Source organism: Halichoeres trimaculatus, unplaced genomic scaffold (assembly GCF_033239565.1).
Source record: "Halichoeres trimaculatus isolate MK-OKI-2021-1 unplaced genomic scaffold, fHalTri1.1 fHalTri1_scaffold_13, whole genome shotgun sequence".
Classification (NCBI taxonomy): domain Eukaryota; kingdom Metazoa; phylum Chordata; class Actinopteri; order Labriformes; family Labridae; genus Halichoeres; species Halichoeres trimaculatus.
In genome coordinates, this window is record NW_027437191.1 from 24884286 (window position 1) to 24906476 (window position 22191).

At 40.9% G+C, this 22191-nt stretch overlaps 1 protein-coding gene across 1 annotated transcript in view; it reads left to right on the top strand.

Annotated features, from left to right (window-relative positions):
- mei4 (meiosis-specific, MEI4 homolog (S. cerevisiae)) overlaps positions 1 to 21414 on the top strand; it is a 106252-nt gene extending 84838 nt beyond the window's left edge. The window contains exons 5-6 of the mRNA XM_074685371.1: positions 20846 to 20949; positions 21034 to 21414. Coding sequence (XP_074541472.1) covers positions 20846 to 20949; positions 21034 to 21091 — 162 coding nt within the window. The 3' untranslated portion in view covers positions 21092 to 21414. The remainder of the gene's footprint in view (positions 1 to 20845; positions 20950 to 21033) is intronic.
- The last annotated feature ends 777 nt before the right edge of the window (positions 21415 to 22191 follow it).

The window sequence follows — 22191 nt, forward strand, 5'->3', positions numbered from 1 at the left end:
GGACACCTCCACATGCATCTCCTAGAACTAAAGGTCAAAAAAACAATAGGCTGTTGGACCCCAGATTGATGGTTGTCACAGAAAATTGATCTCAGGGTGCTGTCTTTCCTGGATTGTTTGGGGATCTGAGACCTTGGACAGATGTTGCGCTGGACTGCAACGTCTGTCTAAGGTCTCAGATCTCTTTCATTTGAACCCTGGAGTGGTTTGTCTGCAATGAGAAAGCAATTAATGCAACAACTAGGACAGAATCTTTTCACTCGTTATTCACTGTTTTCATCAAGTTCAACATCAGGAGAAGAGCTGGTGCTACATCGACAACATGTACAGGTTCACCGACTGCTCAAGGTTAAAAACCTTACCTTAACCACTTTACTTTGCAGGCTGGTGCAACATCTGTCACAGGTCTCAGGTCTCTGCCATTTGAACCCTGGAGTAGTTTATCTGCAATGAGAAAGCAATCAATGCAACAACCAGGACAGTGTCTTTTTACTTGCTCTTTACTGTCTTCAACAAATTCAACATCAGGAGAAGAGCTGGTGCTACATCAGGCTCACAACTGCTTACATTAAAAAAAGGTCTGTGGAGAAGAGTTGAGGCTTCAACAGCTGGCCACATCTCACTCAGAAAACAGCAAACTGCTGGAAATGTGTTCGTTTGAGGAATGAAGATCTCTGCTCATCAAACAGCTGAGGTGAAACTATCACAGGAGACAAAACCAGGTACCAACACAAGAGGGGTTTTCAATCTGTTGAGCCCTTTGCTTGTCAAACTGGAGGGCTCTAACCTTTTCATCACCAGATCCCCCCACAAATAGGACCATTAGTCCTAATGTACCCGTATGGAACTACCCACTTGGCCTTAGCATCAGCCACATGCATGACTGCCAAAAGTTACCAACTGACTGATTGCACCATGAAAGCAAGGTAGGTGCAGAATGTTATATGTCCAGGGAACTGTCTGGAAAGCCCTCATCCACCAAGTTTGAAGAGCGCATGCGTACGCCATCTCTCCTATATTTAAATTTGCTGTATACCTTGACTTGGTCTACTTTTCCTAAGGATTCACTCGTTCAATCAGCTTTTTGTGAATAAACACATCACAGCTCCAGCATTCGGCAAAAATGGAAGCCTTGTGTATCAGACACATCCAGCTCTGACTTGCCAGAGCTGGAACACAACAAAACAAATCCAGTGTGAATTGAGACTTTGACTTGTGAAAACCTATCAGATCGAGCACAGATGGTCTAGTGGTCTAGGTTGTGCTCCATGAGGTTGGCCCTTGCGTGGGTGGCACGGGTTGAATCGAGACTGTGGCCTCTTTCCACGTCACTCCCCACTTTTGCCCTATTTTGTACTCCAACCACTATCCTCCTCTGCCAGATTAAAGGCATATTGAAAACCAATAAATGAAACGTTCAAGCCAAAAAAATGTCTTTAAAATAAAAGAAAGAAACCTCTCAGATCTGGTGCTGTGATGGAGTGGAGCCACACTGGAGATGCATCTGGTGTATTTTGGCCAAGAGTTGGTAGAATTTGAAAGTCTGATGACCAGTCTCTTCTTGCTCCCTCATGTTGTCTGTATTACCTTCTAAAAAACTCTAGCCTGTTGTCAAGTAGTCAAGTATTACCTGGCATCAATCCAGAGGTCACATTTTGAAAATCACCAGATATATTAATGGTGTTTCATGGCATGACCTTCTGTCTCCTTCATTCGTTCATTTATCTCTGCTGTGAAGGGCAAAGGGTTGCTTGAACTCAGGCGAAGTAGACATATGACAAGACGAGCTAGTGGCAGTTAACATCAAAGCTCTGTGGAAATATACCGAACATAGACCTGGTGGAATCTAGCTGTTACATATTCTCTTGAGGTCCACTCAAACTAAGATTACCTGAAGTTTTTCACACAGTTGATATCTTAAAATCTGTTGTGCTTTGGTTTTATCCACCTTAAAGTTCAGTCACGTCGGAAAGAAAGAAATACAACAAAGCAAGATTAAAGAATCCACAGTCGCTTGAGGCATTTAAGGTGATTAAAAACCAATTATTCTTCTTTTGCTGACATATCTGAGGCGTAATTTGTTTTCACAAAGTAATCTTCCTCGAGATGCAAGAGTTTCCTCAGATATCTGCTTCATATTAATACCAAATGACGTGATTATCATTCCAGTCACAGCGCAGCCCGCTGAGGAAGTGAATCATCTTTAAATTGTGAGCTGATACTTTCAAACTTTGATATAGGTTTCTGTTTGATTGGAAATAATTGCATAACCTGATCCTGAAGAACTCAATTTTCCACTTTTGTGCACATCAAGATCTTTTCATGCCCACACAGTTTAAATAAGAATCAGAGAGTCTGTTAGGCTTCGTTACTCTCTGCGTCTGGATTACTGATGAATTAGGAAACCCCCTCCCAGACTTAATCCCGCAGTTTTAAATTAATTGTCCCTTCGTTTCCAAACAGCTGTGATGCATCTGAAGGAGCTTGTTTGGTTTTCCTCTTTGGCGTGTAAGCTTGTCAAAGTTTTCTGCTCAGTAAGCAGAGACAGGATGACTGTAAGTGGTTGTTCCTGTTTGTACCTGCCTTGTGGAGAATGCAGTCATGGTTACTCTGTCAATAACAGCAGTTTGTGCATTCTGTGGTTTGGAGGTTTTTATGGCTTTCAGGCGCTGCTCAATGGATGCAGTCAAGAGTGAAAATGCATACGAGGGAGGCTGCAACAGCTTACCTTTTCATCATAGAAATGTTTTTTGATCAATAGCTCGGTGTCCAGATCTATTTATTGCTGATGTCAACTGAAATTTGTGCACATATCGTCAACAGGAGCCTTTAAGTAGGCTGACATTTTGCGGATTTTGTGGCTGCAAAGCTGTTAAACATGTTGACATGTCTGCTTGAATCTAACCTTGGTGTGATCCATTTTTGACTGCAGATCAATAAAACTGACTGCAAGGATCATAAACCCCGTAACCGCTGTGTGTAGATCACATAGAAGGTGTATTTCAAGCCCAGGTTAGGGCTGAGTTACAGTAACATGACACTCCATTATTCTTTATCAACCGCTGAAAATCACTGAAATTTTCCTTCACTGACAGTGATTTCGAGATAGAGTAAAAACAAACCAAATTTCCATAAAACAATGTAATGTGTAATGTCCGATTGAAACTAAAAGGAACATCATATCTGTTTGAATACAAGAATCTGAGCTTCTACTGAAGTCTGCTGATGATTTTTCAACTGAAGTATAGACATGTCTATGCAGTCTTTTTCAATAGAACGGAATGGTGTCGTCTGCATAATAATGAATATTACAGTCAGAATTAGAGAATGCATTATTAAAGACCCTGTTAGATCTTGAAACAGTCTCCCTTTAAAGGTCCCATATTATGCTCCTTTTCTGCAGTCTAATATGGATCATTGATGTCTTCATGAAATGGTAGTAACATGTTTTGGTCCAAAAAGCCAATAAATCAAACACAGCAGCATTGTTTCCATGCTCTCATAGCCCCTATGTTCAGAAGACTCTGATTTTGTGGGCGTGACCTTTATATGTAAATGAGCCACCGCTGATACCGCCCCCGCTTTTCCACGTTGCTAAGAGCGGCTCCACGAGCACCGAGTGCACAATGTTTAGAAAACAGCGAAGCTCATTTACCGTAACATTACAGGCTAAAACAACAGGCTAACCGCAGCTTAAGCTAGCATCCTGAAGCTAACACAGAGACATGGGGGAAAAGCTCTTACATCTGCTCCACAGCACACGGCACTTAAAACACTCACATTTCTAGGGTCTGAGGTTTGTTGGCAGATGGTTGGTAATGTGCCTGAATTCAGGACCAGTCTATTCGCAAGCCCTCTGCCCTACTGTCCAAAGTTAGAAAAGCAGTCGGCCGTGAAGTGACTAGCACACACATGCACAGTTTTACTGGGTGTAGCTGGCACATTTCCTCGATAAATGAACTACTGCCACTCAGACTTGTCTTCTTCTGAGATGGGAAGCTTGTGCATGGAACTATGTGGCTGTTTACAGCCAAAAACAAAGCAGTAATGGCTCATCAAATTCTGCATTCTCGAGGAGAGTGGATGGGGAAGGGGTTTGGGGGTATCTGCTATGGTAGACCAATCAGGTCAGACTTGCTTCAAAAAAGGGAATCGCTGATGTCGGCAAATCCCCCAAATCCAAACAGCTTGTTTTAGGTCAGGATTTTAAATTCACAAGCACTACTAAGTACAGGTTTTGTTGTTAAATATCACATTTTGTGGGCTGGGAGGAAAGCCAAAGACCCACAAAAAGCCAAAGACTCACTAAAAGACTTAATAAAGTGATTTTTGCGTAATATGAGACCTTTTTAATATAATTGTCCGTTCAATATACACAATTTATAATGTCTAAGCCCAAAAGCCCAAAATTAGGTAATTTCTTGATGTTATTTCTTAGTAACTTGAGAATTCAAGTCCATTTACGTCACATACTCCAAAACCCTGTTTTATGGCACAGAAAAACACTACCAATTCTGATCATAGGTGTCTCTACATTAAATACAGAATGGATAGTTCTCACTGAGCCTTTATCATAGGATGTAAATTGCCCCAGTACTAATCTCTGTGGACATCTTTTATTTGTTGACATGACCATCGAGTTGTCACAATGTCTTAGCCTTTCTTCTACTTCCTTGCTAATGTCACAGATATCTGGAAGTAATTTTACAAAGTTAAGTTTAGGCCATGATCTTTATTGGTTTATCCTCAACTGTTGCAAAATCTGAAGTATTTTGCCTTTGTTCAGTGTTGTTTTTCTATCACAGTAATTTTGGTTTTGCAAGATTTGATCAAAATGATTGCATATTGTTGCCCTTAGTCAATAATAACCAATGCAATTAGAAACTGTTTCAGCTTTAAAATTATTACCCTCCTTTTTGGCTAAGACTGAACCAATTTAAGGGGTATAAAGCAAAAACAATACCCAAGACAACAACAGTGTGAGCACAGATGGAAGATTTTCAGAGGGTAAATCTGTGTTAAACAATGCCTTTTTTCATTTTCATCTTTTATATTTAATTTTGGTTTATTGATTTGAATTCTTGGTAAATAATCTTCCATAGGCACAAAAACAGGAACACAGGCATTTGGATAAACCAGCAGGCTGACACTTAGTTGTCCGGTCCTGTTACTCTGTGGCTGCAGCTCTAACAAGACATCAATTTATTGACAAATATATAAATATATAAAGAGTAAAGGTTAATTTGTGTCAGGGGAGCGTGACTCTGGGGCTAAAGGCGTCTGGTTAATACTGACGGGGAGTATTGGCATCTTAATCTCATCAGGTGCGGTCTGTGCGACGGCCTTTCCCCCTGCAGCCTCAGAGGTCAGCACTTACACAGATCGTCTGAGTCAGCAGAGGATGAACACTGTCTCTGGCCGCTTCTTTGTCTCACCTTTGTCTTCACACTCAACATTTGCTGAGGCAGCTTGTTGCTGCCACAAGGACACTGTCCCTGATCTCCTGGACGCTGAGCTGAGACTTGTCCAGGGTTAAAGTTTTTTTTAACCTCATGATCACCGGAAACTGAGGCTGATCTGTGCAGACATGATCCCAGCTGCAGATCTTCTCAGAGTCTGTTTCTATCCAATGTTTGGCTCGACCTACAAATCGTTGAAGTCTTTTTTGGATTCAGAGTGAGCGCTCCTCTCTGCCCAGCTGAACCTCTCTGCAACTCTTCAGCCAACTTAAGGACGACTTGGACTCAGCAATCAAACTCTAGCTTGAGGGAAAGACGAGCAGCGTTTAATTAAAAGGATTTGCATGTTGTTAGTATTCACTGACATTGTCTGCCATGACCCCCGGGGCTGACGGAAAAACAACAATGTTCCAAGATACATAAATTAGAGTGAGAAAAACAAAAACATCTGCAGAGAGAGCAGAGATTGTGTGAGGAGCAGTGGAACCATGAGGGATGTCTTTTTTCTCAGGGGGTTAGAGGTCAAAAAATCCCTACAAGGGGGTTGGCTTCACACCAAAGCTTGTTAGCTAAGTTTTTAAATAAAGTATATGTATATAGTATATAATATAATAGTATATAATGTATATGCCAATCATAGTGAAGGGGATTTGTATGGTGGGGAGCCTGAAAGAGACAGCAGTTATGACAAAAAGCTCCAGACAGAGGCTGAAATAAGTGTTTTCTGAAAGACAAGGGAGAAAATTTTTTTGTTGTTTTTGTGTGTGAATCATGTGAAGCTACTACATTCCCAGTTTGAGTCCTTACCTTTAATATTTTTTTTAACTACAATGTCCAAAAATGTGTATTTCCACTGTAAAGTTGGACTTTTTAACACAGGGCTTTATAGGGAATGACTCACTTTTGGTGACAGCCTCAAGTGGAAACTTTAGGAACTACAGTTTGTAGAGGTCACTGTATGCACTAGTTGTGTCTTCCTCTACCCCATCAAATCAGCTGATATTGATGCGAAATTCAGCTCTTTACCTTATTATACAGCATTTTAGAGATTTTATTTTTTTACTGATGCTCTATTCCTCAATGAGTGAACAACAGACACTTTTTACTTTCTGCTTGACTGTGTTTTCTTGCACAGAGACATGAGTACAGTATCTGTATTCACTTTGCCCTTGGATAAAACACTCCCCTCCTCCCTGCTGGGTGAGATCGACCAGCAAGTAGCAGTAAATAAGCACTCTGTATGTGAGCATCATTAGGGTAATAAACTCAGCATTACAGTGTCAGTTAAAGTCATTACAGCGTTAAAGACATCAGAGGTGAAAACATAAGCGTTAGATCCAGCCTGCCAGTGATCCGTCCTCTGACACGAAGCATGAAAGTGACTCTGAGCCACCCACTGTGAGATCTGTGACATTAGTGGGTGAGGAGAATCAGCTGTTTATCACATGACTGACTCAGTGACACATGAACATACTGTATGCAAGGTTATACACAACACTGAACATGCTGTTGTAGTCACGTTTCAGGGGATTTTAAACAGCCCTGAATTATAACTTCTCACCAAAGCTTTTTTGTTTGGACTCTTTTTTCTGAAATAGAAAATTAATCCATAAAAACCAGTAAACCTGATTCTACAGTGAGCTGTTTTTCAGGTGTGACGTCGCTGATAGTGAAGTTTCACTTTGGTTTTAGTTTTGCCGGTTTTAGGCCAGCTCCAGCAATTTGGGTGGTGTAGATAACATGAGGACTAATGCCCTTATACAGATAAGTTTGTAGTGAAAGTTAAGTACCTTTACCTGACTCTGTTTTAGGTTTTAGGTGATCAGAAAAAAATCTTTTAAACAAGCATTGTTAAAAGTACTTTTTCTCTTTTCTTCAGACAGACCTGAAAAATCCAGACTTTTGACTTAAAGGTCCCATATTATGCTCCTTTTCTGCAGTGTAATATGGATCATTGATGTCTTAATGAAATGTTAGTAACATGTTCTGGTCCAAAAAGCCAATAAATCAAACACAGCAGCATTGTTTCCAGGCTCTCATAGCTCCTCTGTTCAGAACAGTCTGATATTGTGGGCGTGACCTTCATATGTAAATGAGCCACCACTGATACCCCCCTGCTCTCCCGTGTGGCTGAAGTAGACCAGCATTAGATGGTATAAATATAAATGACAGAAATGTCCTCTGGTTGGTCAAATGAATCATGAAATAATGCATGTAATTTTCACTTTTGTTCCAAACACATCAAAATGATCTTGGATGGAAAGTGGTTTAAGTTTGAACTCATCCTTAAAGTTGTCACCATCACTCATATGCAGATATCTGTCTGTTGTGATTTCATTGTGCTGAACTGTCCTTTAATAGCTGTTCATTCTCAGAAATTAATTACAGTCATTCATTTCTGGCTTTTTTGCTTGCCACATGGACGTTTGCTGCATACGACCAAATCGTGACCAAAACAAAACAAAAAAAAAAAGACTCCAGATTCATATTCAGTCATCTGTTCATAGAGATCAGTCTGTTCCTGGAGATAATAAGACCGTGGCTGTGTTATTGAAGTCCGTGTCAGTACCAGCTGATCCCCCCCAAAAAATAATAAGTAATTAGAGGTGATGAAGGTTTAGTCCTCTGTTGAAGTCTTGTTATTGGTGGTTTAAGTGTGCAGATCTCTGCTGTGAAACCAAAGTGACGGAAAGGAAGTGTTCTCTGATAAGCATTTGGAATAAATTCAGGCTGCGTTGTTGTTTTTTAAGTACATCCTGAGGCAGTGTTTTGTTTCTGCTCCATCACTTCTAGTCCTTAAACAGCCTGAAGTCAGCTGCAGCAGAGTCAGACAGACGTAAAGAAAAGTCCTGAAACAACCCCCCTCCAGCTTCCCTGACAAACGGAGCCTAACGTCTCCACAATCAGCTCCTCCGTTATGATGAATCTGTGCTCTCTCTGCAGGTCTGTGGGCTTTTACAGGCTCATTACGCATCCATCATACACTGACATTTCTCCTCATACCAGCCGTCAGCTAATTGAGACATTTGTACCAACAGGTTTCTCCGAGGATTGGTCGATTGCTCCTTAAATGTCATCTGTCAATGTTTTCCAGAGCTAAACAAGCATTTTCAGAACTCACTTTCTTTATTCTGGTTGAAGTAATCTGACAGCGCAAGGTCTGTCCTCTGATAATGATGGACAGCCAAAGGACTCGTGTGGCTCCATGGGAAGTGAACTCACTTGCAGAGTCCCTGAAAGTCCTCCCTGTGGAAACAGACTCAGTTTGTAGTGAGCTGTGTGATCATAGCCACACTGCAAAAGAGGGCCTCTTTGCTTGACTGTAAACTCAGATTGCAAGGGATTTGCAATATAATCTGGTGGAAACTTACTTCACATCAATAGTAAAATCAAATAGCTCAACTTGCCATTCAAAAGACTTGCTTCTGGTGTGGTGGTTAGGTTCCCTACCCAATGAAGTTGGTCCATTGTGAGGGCAGTCCAAGCTGGAATCCAATCTACAGCCTTTTTCCTGCTCTGTCCACTGTTCTGTGCTCTGAATAAAAGCTGACGTACTCTCTAGAGCAGCTTTTTTTCTGACAACTTTCCAACAAAACTACATCTTCAAAATAAGACTTTTAGATTGTATTTATAACAAAACATAAGGTTGCCAGCTGGTGGTTTCTTGTGCAAGTGCAGTGCTATGGCTCTGAGCTTTCCACTGTCATAGAGAGCAATGTTTCATTGTTTAGATGTTGTAGACATTATCAGTCACACATATTTTGAATCAAACCTAATGTGAAAATTATAAACACTTACATGTAGAAATAGTGACTTTGTTCATGAGTTGCTCTCTGTTTGGATTCCCAGCTAATAATAGCTAGCTTACCATGTGTCAGCTGCTTTGCTTGTAGCTGTATAATCATGTTTCAAGTTGTACGTATATATGTGTCCTTACAGTTAGATATGCAGCATTTTGACCGTGTGCTGTGGGTTTTACACCAGACCAGCTTTTTAAACGGGTTTGTATTAGGGCTGGACAATTAATTGGATTTTAATCGTGATTTCAATTTTGCCATCTGACAATCATAAAAACAATATAATCGAAGAAAAACAATTAATATGGCACACAGTGTAGATGTATGCAAGTTCCTGTGCTTCATAGGTCTTCTGTGTTCCATGTGCAGCCACAGCGAATGTGTGTGACTTATGTGTATCAGTAATACTGTATGTGCCACTTGCTGGTTCTTTAAAGTTGTGTTTAAATCAGTACTGAAGTTTTTGAATAAATGAATAATTGTGTATATTAATTGTGATTTCAATATCACTTAAAATAATCGGGATTCTTATTTTTACCATAATTGCCCAGCCCTAGTGTGTATGTGGTTTTCTTGGACTTCTTCAGCCAGGCCCTGTTTACGCAACAATGTTTCACCAACAACGCAAAAAACTGCTGTAAAAGAAATCTGTGTTTACACAGAACTGCTGAGAGGCTGAAAATACTGAAGTATACATACCAGGCATGTAGTCGGGGATATAACTGTAGAGCCTTTTGCTAGCCCTGAAGTTAAGGTGGGCTGGCTGATCATCTGGCGTATATATTGAATGTGTCTTCGCTGATTGCAGAACTGGTGCAACAGATGCACATTTCGTTGAAAAGCAGTCAGCAGATTCAGCAGATTTAGCAGCAGTGCTGAGTGTTAACATGTAAAAATGCATGAATATGAAAATGTGAGCATGTTCATTGAACTCCTGGGGCAGTGAGTGGCTGCTCACAATCCAAGGGGCAGGGAAAGGTGCCAAGAGATAAGGGGAGTTGCTGAGAGGTGACGGGAGGTGCAGAGAGATACTGAGAGATGCCGAGCACCTTGATATACACCAACAGAACTCAGATAGCCCTTGTACTCTTTCTTGCATTTAATGTAATGGGGCACTGGGCACGCTGGCTGCCCCACACTTCTCCTTTTCCTGTCCTCCCCCGTTATATGTCACTGTGTTTTATGTTTTTTGGATTGGATGAAGCCGAAATGTTATTTTGTTGCTCTGAAATGTCTAATGATGAATAAAAAATCTTGTAACTAGTAACTCTTGTATATACCACTACAACAGTTTGTGGTGCTTTAAAAGCACACAGGGATTAATTTATTTGGGGAATTGGCTCAAGGGATATGGATTAAGGCATGCATAGATTCATTAAAAAAAGAGAGCTTGTGGTGAAAAAATGAACGTGAACTAGTAAATTGGTGTGAACTAAAATTTGAGCTAGCTTGCGCGTTAGCTGGCACAACACTGTTCAGCAGCACAAGCAAAACATGGTAGTTTGTTACTGTTGTTGTTGTCTGGTTTGTGCATTTAAGTTGCCAAAATAAAAGTGTAATGCCCAGAGCAGAGCATGACATCAGTGTTTCAACTGAACACTTCAGCTTATTGTTTTCACATGACAATGGTGGCCGCAGTATTTCAGAAAAATTCCACTCTGGAGGCTGTTTCAAAAGTTTCTGTTTTAGGTCGACTCAAACGCTGTTTCCATGTTAACAAGAGGCCAAAACCCAACATTACCTTTTTGTTCATCCTAAAACTGTTATCGTGTGAATGGCCCCTCAAAGTACTGCAGTTCTAGCACCCCCTGGTCCCCATTTATAATGAATGGAGACAGCTCCTCTTGCAACTCGTGAATGAGTATATGAGCATTGTTGACTCTTGTTGTATGTGCGTTTCTAAGTTTTCGAAAGTGCAGATTTTCTTCAGTTTCACTGAAACTTTTGTACGGTGGCTGCAGGATTTAAGGCAAAAGCTGCAACCCAAATGCAAGAGCAAAAACATGAATGCAAAAGCTACAACATGAATACAAGAGCAAAAAACACAAATGCAACTGTCACAACACAACAGAAGTATGGCCACATGGGAAGTTAAAAGAGCTTACTTATCCAAAAGGACACAGAAAAGTTGTAAAAGTATGTAAATTATTAACTTCGTCTATGATAAATATAGCTTCTTAGGGGTGTCACCCTGTGATATCCTTCATAGTAGTTACATTTCTCTTTTAAAGTTAGCATTAGAAGTATATTTTCATAGCTTAATTTACAAAAGAAAAAAATCATTAACTTACTTTCACAACTTTTCTGCGTCCGTGGACATACTTCCATTGTGTTGTGGCTTTTGTATTCGTGTTGTTGCATTTGCAAATTGGCTGACACCTATCGGCTAGTGTACTTCTGGCTTTTGCGCAAAATTTCAGTCATATAGTTTAGGAAATGTCAAGGTTTGAAGGCCAGGGACCGAAGCTTCAGGGAAGAACGTAGGGGCAAGATGAAAAACACAATTATTAGAAGTTGAATAAAAGTACAAACTCCCAACTAACTTGGGACTGAGACATCTTAAGTGGTTAGAGACCGATTCATCATTAACCATCAGAAAGACTGGAAGCCATCAGATTTTTCGTCTTTGAGAAAATGAATCCAGAAGTAGCTGTGAGCGATTCCCCAAAACCTCATTCACTGAAATACTTTGCAAAAGAAGTCGTCAGTCGACCACCTCCACTTTCAGAGTTTCAGGTTTCACCTCAGGATTAATCACTAATTACAGTTTAGGTGTTTTGAAGCCTGACGGAGGTTTCTATGTCTGGATGTATTTATTCTAACATCAGTCAAAGTCAGGAGCTTACCCACCGCCTCCTCACATCACCACAAAGAGTTGAAACAGAGGAAGTTTCACTCCAGACAGCATGTTGGAAGTCAGGAAAAGATAATTTCTTGTCGCTGAGACCTTGAAATAAAGGTATTAACATGTTTTTTCTTTTTCCTTTGTGAATATGAGATGTCTGGTTCATAGCAAGCGGTCTGTAGCAAAAATCAACAAGAGTCTATTTTGACTTCCTGTTCCTCACAGAGAGAAGTTAAAAGTGTCTTCCTTCTCATCTCCAGCTGGGAGAGAAACAAACTATTAGCTCCAGAGTTTCACGACTCTCCTGGGCTGCAGATTGACCGTCAGATGGAGGAAGCCGATGGATCACTGCGGTTGCTCTGCTTCCAGCCTGGGGTCTCCTCTCTTTCTCTCTCTGCACCAAATAAATCCTAACATGTGCTTCTTCTCTCCTTCTCTTTCTCTCTGGGAGCTGGTGGTCTTCTACATGCAGGGTCTCATTATGGCAGGCCTGTTTCATGTGTAGAACATGAGTAATGAGGGCGAGTAAAGCCCCGGGTTTCTCTGCCTCCAAGGGAAGAAAAAGCGAGGCGGAGAGTCGCACACGCAGAGCAGAGGTGCACAGAACAACACGGCCATTTGTCAGCTCAGGATAATGCTTACTCGCCCTCTGACACAGACTTGGAGTTTATAATTGTGCTTTTAATTTTAACACAAAGGAGCTGGTGGTCGAGAGTTTCATTACGGAGGAGGACGATTGTTTCAACTTGAGACACTGTTGAAGGAGGATCACATGGGCTTCAACTTTAAAGAAAACATGAATAAATCCTTCAGCACTGAGTTTATTTTTAGTACCTCATTCAATGTGACTGAACCATTTCCTGAAAAGTTTGAATACACTTCTACATTTACCCAACAGTATCAATTTGTCTTCCCTGTGTGTCCAATTGAAATGTATAACTCTATCTATAAATTTGCTTGTATGTCAACATGCTTGATGAATAACTAAATTGTGATTTTAAAGAAACAGAAGTAAAAAAAAAAAGATTGAGTCCCAAATGAGATGAAATGGCAGCAAATTTTTAACTATTACTTGATTCATAAGAAGATCCAAACAGCCATCCATTTATCTGTCTTCATATAACCAACCAACCATCCAAACATCCATGATCATCCATCCATCCAAACATGTATCCATTCATCTTTCTATCTTTCTATCAATCCATCCATCTGTGCAGTCATCCATCCAACATCCATCAATTTATGCATTCCTCTATCCAACCATCCATCCATCTATTCATCTAATGTTCTGTGCATCCATATAACCAATTAACTCATCTAACTATCCATGTAAGCCATCCACAATGCATTTATCCATCCAATTACCAAATAATGCACCCCTCTATGTATTTATTCATCTGACCAATTATCTATCCATCAATCCATCTATGTAGAATCAAAACACTTTATTGATCCCAGTTACACCACATTCAAGACATATAAGAAAACAAACATGGGGTGTAACTGAAATGGGATTAACCTAGGAGCTGCCAGCTACCCTGCAATAGATATGAAAAAACAACATTGAGAGAAAAGAGAGGGGGAAAAAGTCAATTCCAGACTATTCCTAACAGGGGGCGAGAAAAAAACACCTCAGCAAATAAGCATGTAAAACCAACAAACAAAAACTAGAAGACTTGCACAAATGTCACTGCTCAGCCACTGAGGGGCGCTCACGCACGTATGTATCAAACCATCCATCCATCCGTCCATCCATCAGTGGATTCATCCAACTAACCAACCATCCATTTACCTATGTATGCATTCATTCAACTAATCATCCATCCGTCTATGCATTCATTTGACCAATTATGTGTTCACTCATCTTTCTAAGTATCAATGCATTAATCCAACTAACAAACCATCCATCCAACCACCCATCTAACTATCTATTTATACATTCAACCAATTGTTCATCCATTTATCCATCTATATTCGCAATCATCTGACCAATTATCTATCCATCCATCCATCCATCCATCCATCCATCCATCCATCCATCCATCCATCCATCCATCCATCCATCTATGGATTCATCCAATCAACCAACCATCCATCTAACCATTTTTTGTTTGTTTTCGTTTTTGATTTAGACTCCCTGGATTGATATAGAAGTGGTGTCAAAATCAGATGTAACAGACTACTGATGACAACAAGCAGTCCCTTTAAAGGCTCTGACTCTATTTTAAATTCTTACTGAATAGTTTGAATTACTTTGACTTGCAGTAGAGGTTTTTAATCTGTGTTATTAAAAATGTAAATATCTGAACGCCCCCATAACTTACATTTTATCTCCAGTGGCAGATATGAACCCATCATTCATCCTTTTTAAGCCTCCATCTGTAAAACATCAGGACTTCAGCTTATACCTCATTACCAGACTGCTTAGTTTGGAAATTAATATCCAATTAACAAGTGCCTCTTTGGGCATCACTCACTCTGTCCCTTTCTTCACTAACACACACCTGTCCCTTTAAACTTTAGCAACAGTTTCCTGCGTCCAATGAGGACCCAGAAATCTAAGAAAAGTGTGTTTTTGCACGTCTTTATGATTCTATCTATCTATATTATGCTCTGTTACACTCTGTTCTCTTAAATCCAACATTTTATCCAGAAGCTATCTTTAGATGAAAGAATCTCTGCGTCTGGCTGCAGAGGAGTCGTTTCCTCTCTCAGTCTCATCGCTCTGGATGACATGTTGCGTGTCCTTTTCAGTCCAAACCACCAAGCAGAGAGCCACAGAAATGTCTCTTCATCTCCAAGGCAACTAGCAGTTTGTGTGTGTGTGTGTGTGTGTGTGTGTGTGTGTGTGTGTGTGTGTGTGTGTGTGTGTGTGTGTGTGTGTGTGTGTGTGTGTGTGTGTGTGTGTGTGTGTGTACAGTGTACAGTGTGTGTAAAAGTGTAAAATCTACAGAAAAACAAGCTCGCTGTAGTGTTTCCCTCTGGAGTCTCAGCTCTGAGCTTTGGTGGAGGCGCTCCCTGCAGATTCATCCTGTTTCTCTTTTTAATGAGGCTCATTGATTCACTGATAATTAGAACAAATGATCTAAATTGAGAGTTAACCTGTTCTGAAAGGAGGGAAAAGCCTTTTTCAGCAGAATGAGACAAGTATCATGGCTCTTTGTTGTGTTTTTGTGTTGAAATCCCAGCTGTGAGGAGAAGCTGCAGCTGGGATTACTGTGACTTCCTCTTTTTTTCTGCAGAGAAGCAACATTTCTGACAAACTGATCCAGGATTCAAGGACTTTTATTCATCTCTCAGCTTTGTTCTGGATAGTTTTTTAAGTATTTCCTGAGACTTTCTCTTCCACTCCTTAGTTCCCTACCCTGATCTTCTTTAGTTAATGTCCCCTCAGTCTCATTGGCTCTGCTGTGACGTCTGTCTGGAGAATACTGAGTGTAGCCAAGACAGGGAGGTCAGGGCTTTCTGACAGAAAAATGTTGCTGTTCTGTGCTTTGAATCTCCTTTTTGGAGATTGTTCCCACCCCGACCAAAGTTTCAAACTCCGGGAAGGATGATCAATGCGACTGTTTTCTCTGTTGCATTCAAGAGGTAAAGTACCTTCATAGGGTGCTCGTAATTCAAGAATTTTCTGACTAATAGACCTTTTGATTTTCTGACTAACAGGCCTTCTAACTAATAGTCTGATTTTCTAGCTAACAGGAACTTTGACAAATAGACAGTCTGATTTTCTGACTAACAGACCCTCTGACCTACAGGCCTCCTGATTGTCTGACTGACAGCTCTTCTGATCTTCTGGCTGACATGCCCTCTGACATTCTGACTAACAAGCCTTCTGTTTTTCTGCCTAACAGACCCTCTGATTTCTGACTAACAGTCCTTCTGATGTTTTGCCTGATAGCTCTTCTGATTTTCTAGTTAACAGGCCCTCTGAAATTCTGACTTACAGTCCATCTGATCTTATGACTAACAAGCCTTCTGATTTTCTGACTAACAGGCCTTCTGATTTTCTGACTAAAAGGCAATCCGATCAATGGACCCTCTGATTTTCTGAGCAATGGTCCTTCTGGTTTTGTGGTTTACAAGCATTCTGATTCTCTGGTTAATGGGCCTTCTGATTTTCTGACTAACAATCCTTCTGATGTTTTGCCTGATAGGTCTTCTGATTTTCTGGTTAACAGGCCCTCTGAAATTCTGACTTACAGACCATCTGATCTTCTGACTAACAAGCCTTCTGATTTTCTGACTAACAGGCCTTCTGTTTTTCTGACTTACAGACAATCCGATCAATGGACCCTCTGATTTTCTGAGCAATGGGCGTTCTGATTTTGTAGTTAACAAGCATTCTGATTCTCTGGTTATTGGGCCTTCTGATTTTCTGACTAACAAGCCTTCTGATTTTCTGACTAACAGAACATCTGATCAGTGGACCTAATTTTCTGGGCAATGGGCCTTCTGATTTTCTGACTAACAGGCATGCTGTTTTTCTGACCAATGTGTCTTTTATTTAGTGACTAATTCGTAGATCGCTGTATTGACCGGAACATATGACGACCCTGGTTATAAGACAACCACAGGCGCTTTGGGGGCTACGCTAAGTTTTTCTTTTACAGTTCACATTTTCAGACACTCCTGACAGAAGCCCAATCTTTGGAAATTAAACTTTGTAACTCCATATTTATTTCTGCCTGACCTTGTTCAAGGTCTCTGCTGCATTGACCATCATTATCTTAAAATTAGCATCAAAACGCTGCCTCTCGTCTGTTACCTTGCCCAGATCCTTACCTTGACAGATCAATGCACCCACCGTAAGCTAGGCTTTACAAAAAGCCGGTGCTCTCTGCTGTCCCAGTCATGTAGACAACTCCCCACTTTTCACATTATTTTGAATGACAACCCTTTCACGCCAGTTGAACTCTTTTCTTGCCCATTACTCTGGGAAATCTCTGCCAGCGTCCTGCATGCATGACTGTCCAGTGAAAGAGGGAGCAAACCTTGGAGAAATTGTGTTTTCACCAAAGGGATCGTGATAAAGCAAGAGGTCTCTTTCATCTTTAAAAAAAAAAAAAAGTGAGTTTGCCAAGATTTGGCAGCAGACAGGAGGGCTCACTCTAAAAAGCACAGACCAAACTGAACATTTGGTTTTGTCTTTCAGGACGCGTTTTATCAACATTGATTCTCCATGAAAAAAACACTTCAGGTTGCTTTCTTTTTGCCTCTCTCTTGTAAAAGATGTGACAAGTGTTTTTGGCTGTGTAACTTGTCATGTCTTTGTCTGGAGCTGAGACATCCTTGAAAGGTTGAGACGTGGAACAAAACTTCAAAACAAAAAGAAAAGTCTTTGTGTGTGGAGATGTCATCGCAGTTTATTCCTATCACACTGATTCATTTCAAAGTGTGGATTTTTCAGACTAGTTTAGTTTAGTTTGAATTAGTTATTTGATGTAAAAAGGGGCTGTGACATCATGATAGACAGCTGTGTTGACCAATGAGACTCCTGCAGCAGATTATTAGAGCAGAGGAGGAACAGCAAGAGGAAACATGCAGAAATGACCCTCCTAAAAATCTACTTTATTTCACGTCAAAGAGCTGAAGACTCACTCCTGAGTGAGTCCACAGAAAACCAGAGTCATTCTTGTGATTCATGGCCGCTGCTGACAGCGTCTTGTTTACCTGTAGTGCATCAATCTGGACCGCCGGGTGCCGTTGACTCGTATTGATCCTGTCACAGAGTTCCAGTCAGAAAGGCCGGTCTTCAGGAGAAATCTCGGCTGGGGATGATTGACACAAATAGCCACTGATCTGTTGCAGAGCGCGGACGTGTGTGCAGTCAGCAGACAGGAACCTGTTTTGATCCTGATGAGTGAAGGGCTGTCACGTCTGAGCCTCTCCTGGAGGACGTAAAGCTGACGGAGTGACTCTCAGCGGCTCAGGGTGAGCTTTATTGGCAAACAGAAATCTTAAACTTTGTTTTACTTTAGTTAGCTCTGATTATTGAGCCCATGTCCTCGGCCTGATGAGGTGACTGCAGTCCCATAAAGAGCTTCACATCAACTGAGCAGGATGCAGTAAAACGGCTGTGCAACTTTTCTTTTATATGTGACCTTTAGAGGACTCACAGATATATTTCAGGGGCTTGCTTCTTCACTTCGTCTGCGGTCGTCCTCTGCAGACCTTACAAGTAGAGTTTCTGAGATGTAGGTGTGAAGAAGCAGGTGTCAGAGATGGAGCCAAAGACACCTTCACACCTGATTTTTTTTCTACAAGCTGTTTTTAATCAACTGTGAGATGTTTGTCCTTCTAGTTACACAGAAATTATAAACATCATGTTTTTCTGCTTTCCAATATCTTAAATACAGATTTAAAGTACCATTGCTGGATGTTTATCCTAAACGTGTGTGCTGACTCTAAAAGCAGTTTCAGTTCAGTTTTGAAATAAGTGCCAGAGTGACTCCTCTGTCTTTGTTTATGTATTGGTCTTGTAAAGTTGCGTCATAGTGAGCACTCTCAATGCACGCAGTTCTATAGACGATCTCTGACATATCCGTTAGCGCATTAGCTTGTGTTTCATTTTTGCTTCTTTCTACGACCGTTGAGCTATCCCACACATATTTCAGCTCTGATTAAGGTGTCTTTTCCTGACGTTTAAGCCTTGGAGAACCTTTTTCTGTAAGTAGAGCATGTAAGAACAAATACCAAGTTCAGCTTTTAGAGGGCTGCCCAATCAGAGGGAAGAGGGTTTGGAGAACACAGAATCTTTAAGAGACAGCAGCTAAAATGAAGTGTGAAGTTTAAGCCAAAGGTGTTTATATATGTATATATATATATATATATATATATATATATATATATATATATATATATATAAACACCAGAGAAAAAATGTGTTGGGGTTTTTTTTGCACTGTAATTCGTGTAAAAAAAATAACTCTATCCCTTCTTCTTGAAGTTTTTGCTCATCAGACTTTGTTAGAATGCCAACTGTTTTGAACTAAGGGAGTGCAAACACACCTGTTGGTGCTTTTGTAGCTTTTAAAGTGGTATAAGAATTATTCCAAACCCAGTGTTGTGGCCGAGTCACCATAGCTTGAGCCCAAGTGGAGTCAGAGTCACAGAAATAAAAAAAAAAGAAAAAAAAAATAGCAGAGTCAAGTCCTCAGTACCTTAGCTCAAGTCCTAGAAAAATCCCCAGAGCAGGACACAGGAAACTCACCTGGTGGAACTTGGAAAATTGTTGCAGCTAGAAGGGGTCCATGGTCTAAAATAGTTTGAGAATCCCTGTCGTAAGCCCTGTTTCCACCAAGCGGACCTGTTCTGTTTGTCTCGGTAAGGCACACATTTTGCGGCATTCCCTTTGACTAAAACCAGGACCGGGATCCCCAAAAACTAAACTGTACCATCCCACTTTTTGGGACCCTTTCGTTGGGGTTCCAGGCATACTGATCAAGCCCCAGAAGGTTGAGCTAGAACCACCACAATCCGATGATTGGTGGAAAAAATCGTAATTTACCATGTGACACCTGCTGCTGTCTTTCTCCTGGCGGCCCACAGCCTTCTCTGAAACAAAACTCGATTGTGCTTTGTAACAAAAAGCCATGTATCAACCACAAAGAAGATGAACTGCTGGATGTCTTCCGGAATTGCTCTTTGTTTACTGTGTCGCATTTTTTTCTTAATTGGTTTTATTAGCAGGGAACGCTATGCTGAGCTGCTATGCCATCACACTGTTGCAAAACTTTAGAGACTAACGTTGTTATGTAGCTGCGAGCTTTTGACAAAGTTATCAACCGTCATCTGCTCACATCCTCCCTGGGTGCATCCTGGACAGATGCCTTGGATGTTGTCCCCGTCTTCTCCTCAACATTGTTTTTTTTCACATAGTGAACAGGTTCTGGATTTGCCAGTGTTTTCCACACACAGCTGCTGACACACAGCTGAGACAACATGTGGACACTCATGTTGGTAAACAAACATGCATGTCAGCTGTTGCATAAAAACTGATCTGTGATAAGAATGTTGAACCAGAAGAAATGATAAAGTTTTTCAAAGCATTCATTGATGAATTAGTCCAGGCACTCTTAGTCCTTATGCAGCCAGGGCAAGAACACTGTCTAAACTTGAAACACCACATGAGCAAAATAAAACTTTGTGCACAGAAGGTTTAAGAGTCTGATCTCCCGAGAGGAGGAAATACGATTTGTTTTCTGTCTCTGAAATTTTCCTCACATCTGAAGGAGCTCTGAGGATGTTCTGAGTTGTTGTCAGTGATGAGTCTTTAACTGAACTGCTCAAAGACAGCTGGTTAAAATGTCTCAGGTAAAATAAACACCTCAGAGTAAACTTTCCTTCGACCTGCAGGAGGAAGCTTAAACACAGGCTAATTAGCTTCCTGGTTACCCCTCGCTAGCTCAGCGATGATTGTTGAGCATATTTTATGGTGAGCTGTGAGGCTCACAGCAGCCCGACTGTCGGGTTTGAGGTGTAATTAAGAGCCCTACACAAAGAAACACCTGTGGAGTCATTGAGTGTCACACACAAACACACACAATAATTACAGATTCAGCATGCAGGAAGCGAACGGAGAGTTTAATTAAAACTACACTTTTCTCTCCTGTTTACAAACCGAAGCTGCTCACTGAAACATCAGACAGCAGAGAGTTAGATTTAACTGAAGACGCTGAAATATGATGACATCAGGTCTGTGAGCCACCCTAAAGTTACACATCTTCACTGCTCGTCCCCAGAAGGACTCTGAAGTCGCTCAGACTCACAGGTCAGAGGTGGAGATAAAGTTTCTCAGATGGACACAAAGCCCGAGTCGCCTTTATCCCGCTGCACCTCACAGCCGGTAAAATCCACACCCTAATGATTTCCTCCACATTTCAAAGCCAGACGTGAACTTCAAAAGCGTCTTTGCTTCCCTCTCTCACAGCTGCGGTCCACTCTGCTGCGGGCCGGGGATTGACCTGTGCAGGAGGGCAGAGATTTAGCCCAGATTTCAGAGTTCAGACGCTCATCAAAAGAGGAGAAGCTGCCCCGTCGGCTGGCTGCAGACGCTGACTCCTCGACTGAGACGGCGACAGAATACTGAGCGGTTTCCTTCTGGAGTCACTGAGCTGAGGGAGTCTCTGAAAGTGTTTTACAAACCATCAGGTGCATATGGTGGAGATTCCAGAGCTGAATCAAACATAACACACTTTATGGTCCGTTTTATGATGACTTAAGAGCAACTCTTCAATAAAGTGTTCATCACTCAGGGTTTATTGACAAAAAGCAGAAACTCACGCTGAGATTTTAGAATAAAATGTGTTTCCCTTGGAGCAATAAAAATCAGTTGACAATCTGTTTTCATTTTGGTACATTTCTACATAAATGAGTCAGCATAAACCTAGTGGGGGGCATTGAGGAGGAACCCTCTTTAAAGAGAGGGAACTGTGCTTTTATAGTCCGTATATATTATATTTTTCTTTCACTGTAGTTTTGGTAGATCATAAGATAAGGTAAAAACTGGGCTTCCAACCAAAAGGAGATAAGTGTAAGCAGAAACCCATATGTATTGCAGTTCCTAAAGCAACCACTAGAGGCTGTCCCAAAAATGAGTCAACCCGCATAGAGTCTCATTTTAAAATGTCCAACTTTGAAGCAGATATACACATTTTTATTCAACTTTTTTTTTTTTTTAAGTACCAGAAATGCAAGAAGACAGAGAGGTGTCAGATTCAGAAAATCTTGTTGGGACTTGGACTTATCTCTACAAACTGTTGAAGTATTTAAACTACGACGACAATATCTGTAGATGATTTAAAGCTCATAAAATCCTTCTTTTTTCTCGGATTTATTTTTTGGAAAAACCTTTATTTCACCTTCTGTTTGAATCACTTTATCTACTGCCTCTTAAAGACAAACCCCCTTTCCTCTGACTGGCCAGCCCTCAGGGGTAGAGCCTTGGTGTTTGAGGTCCTATCCCTCCAACACGTCATGTACTAGTTAGGAGATCTTTATGTTGATTCATGTCAACACATCAACAAGTCTCATGAAGCTCTGGAAAAGATCTGGTGCTATTTTTTAGAATGTTGTGTTTTGATCAGTT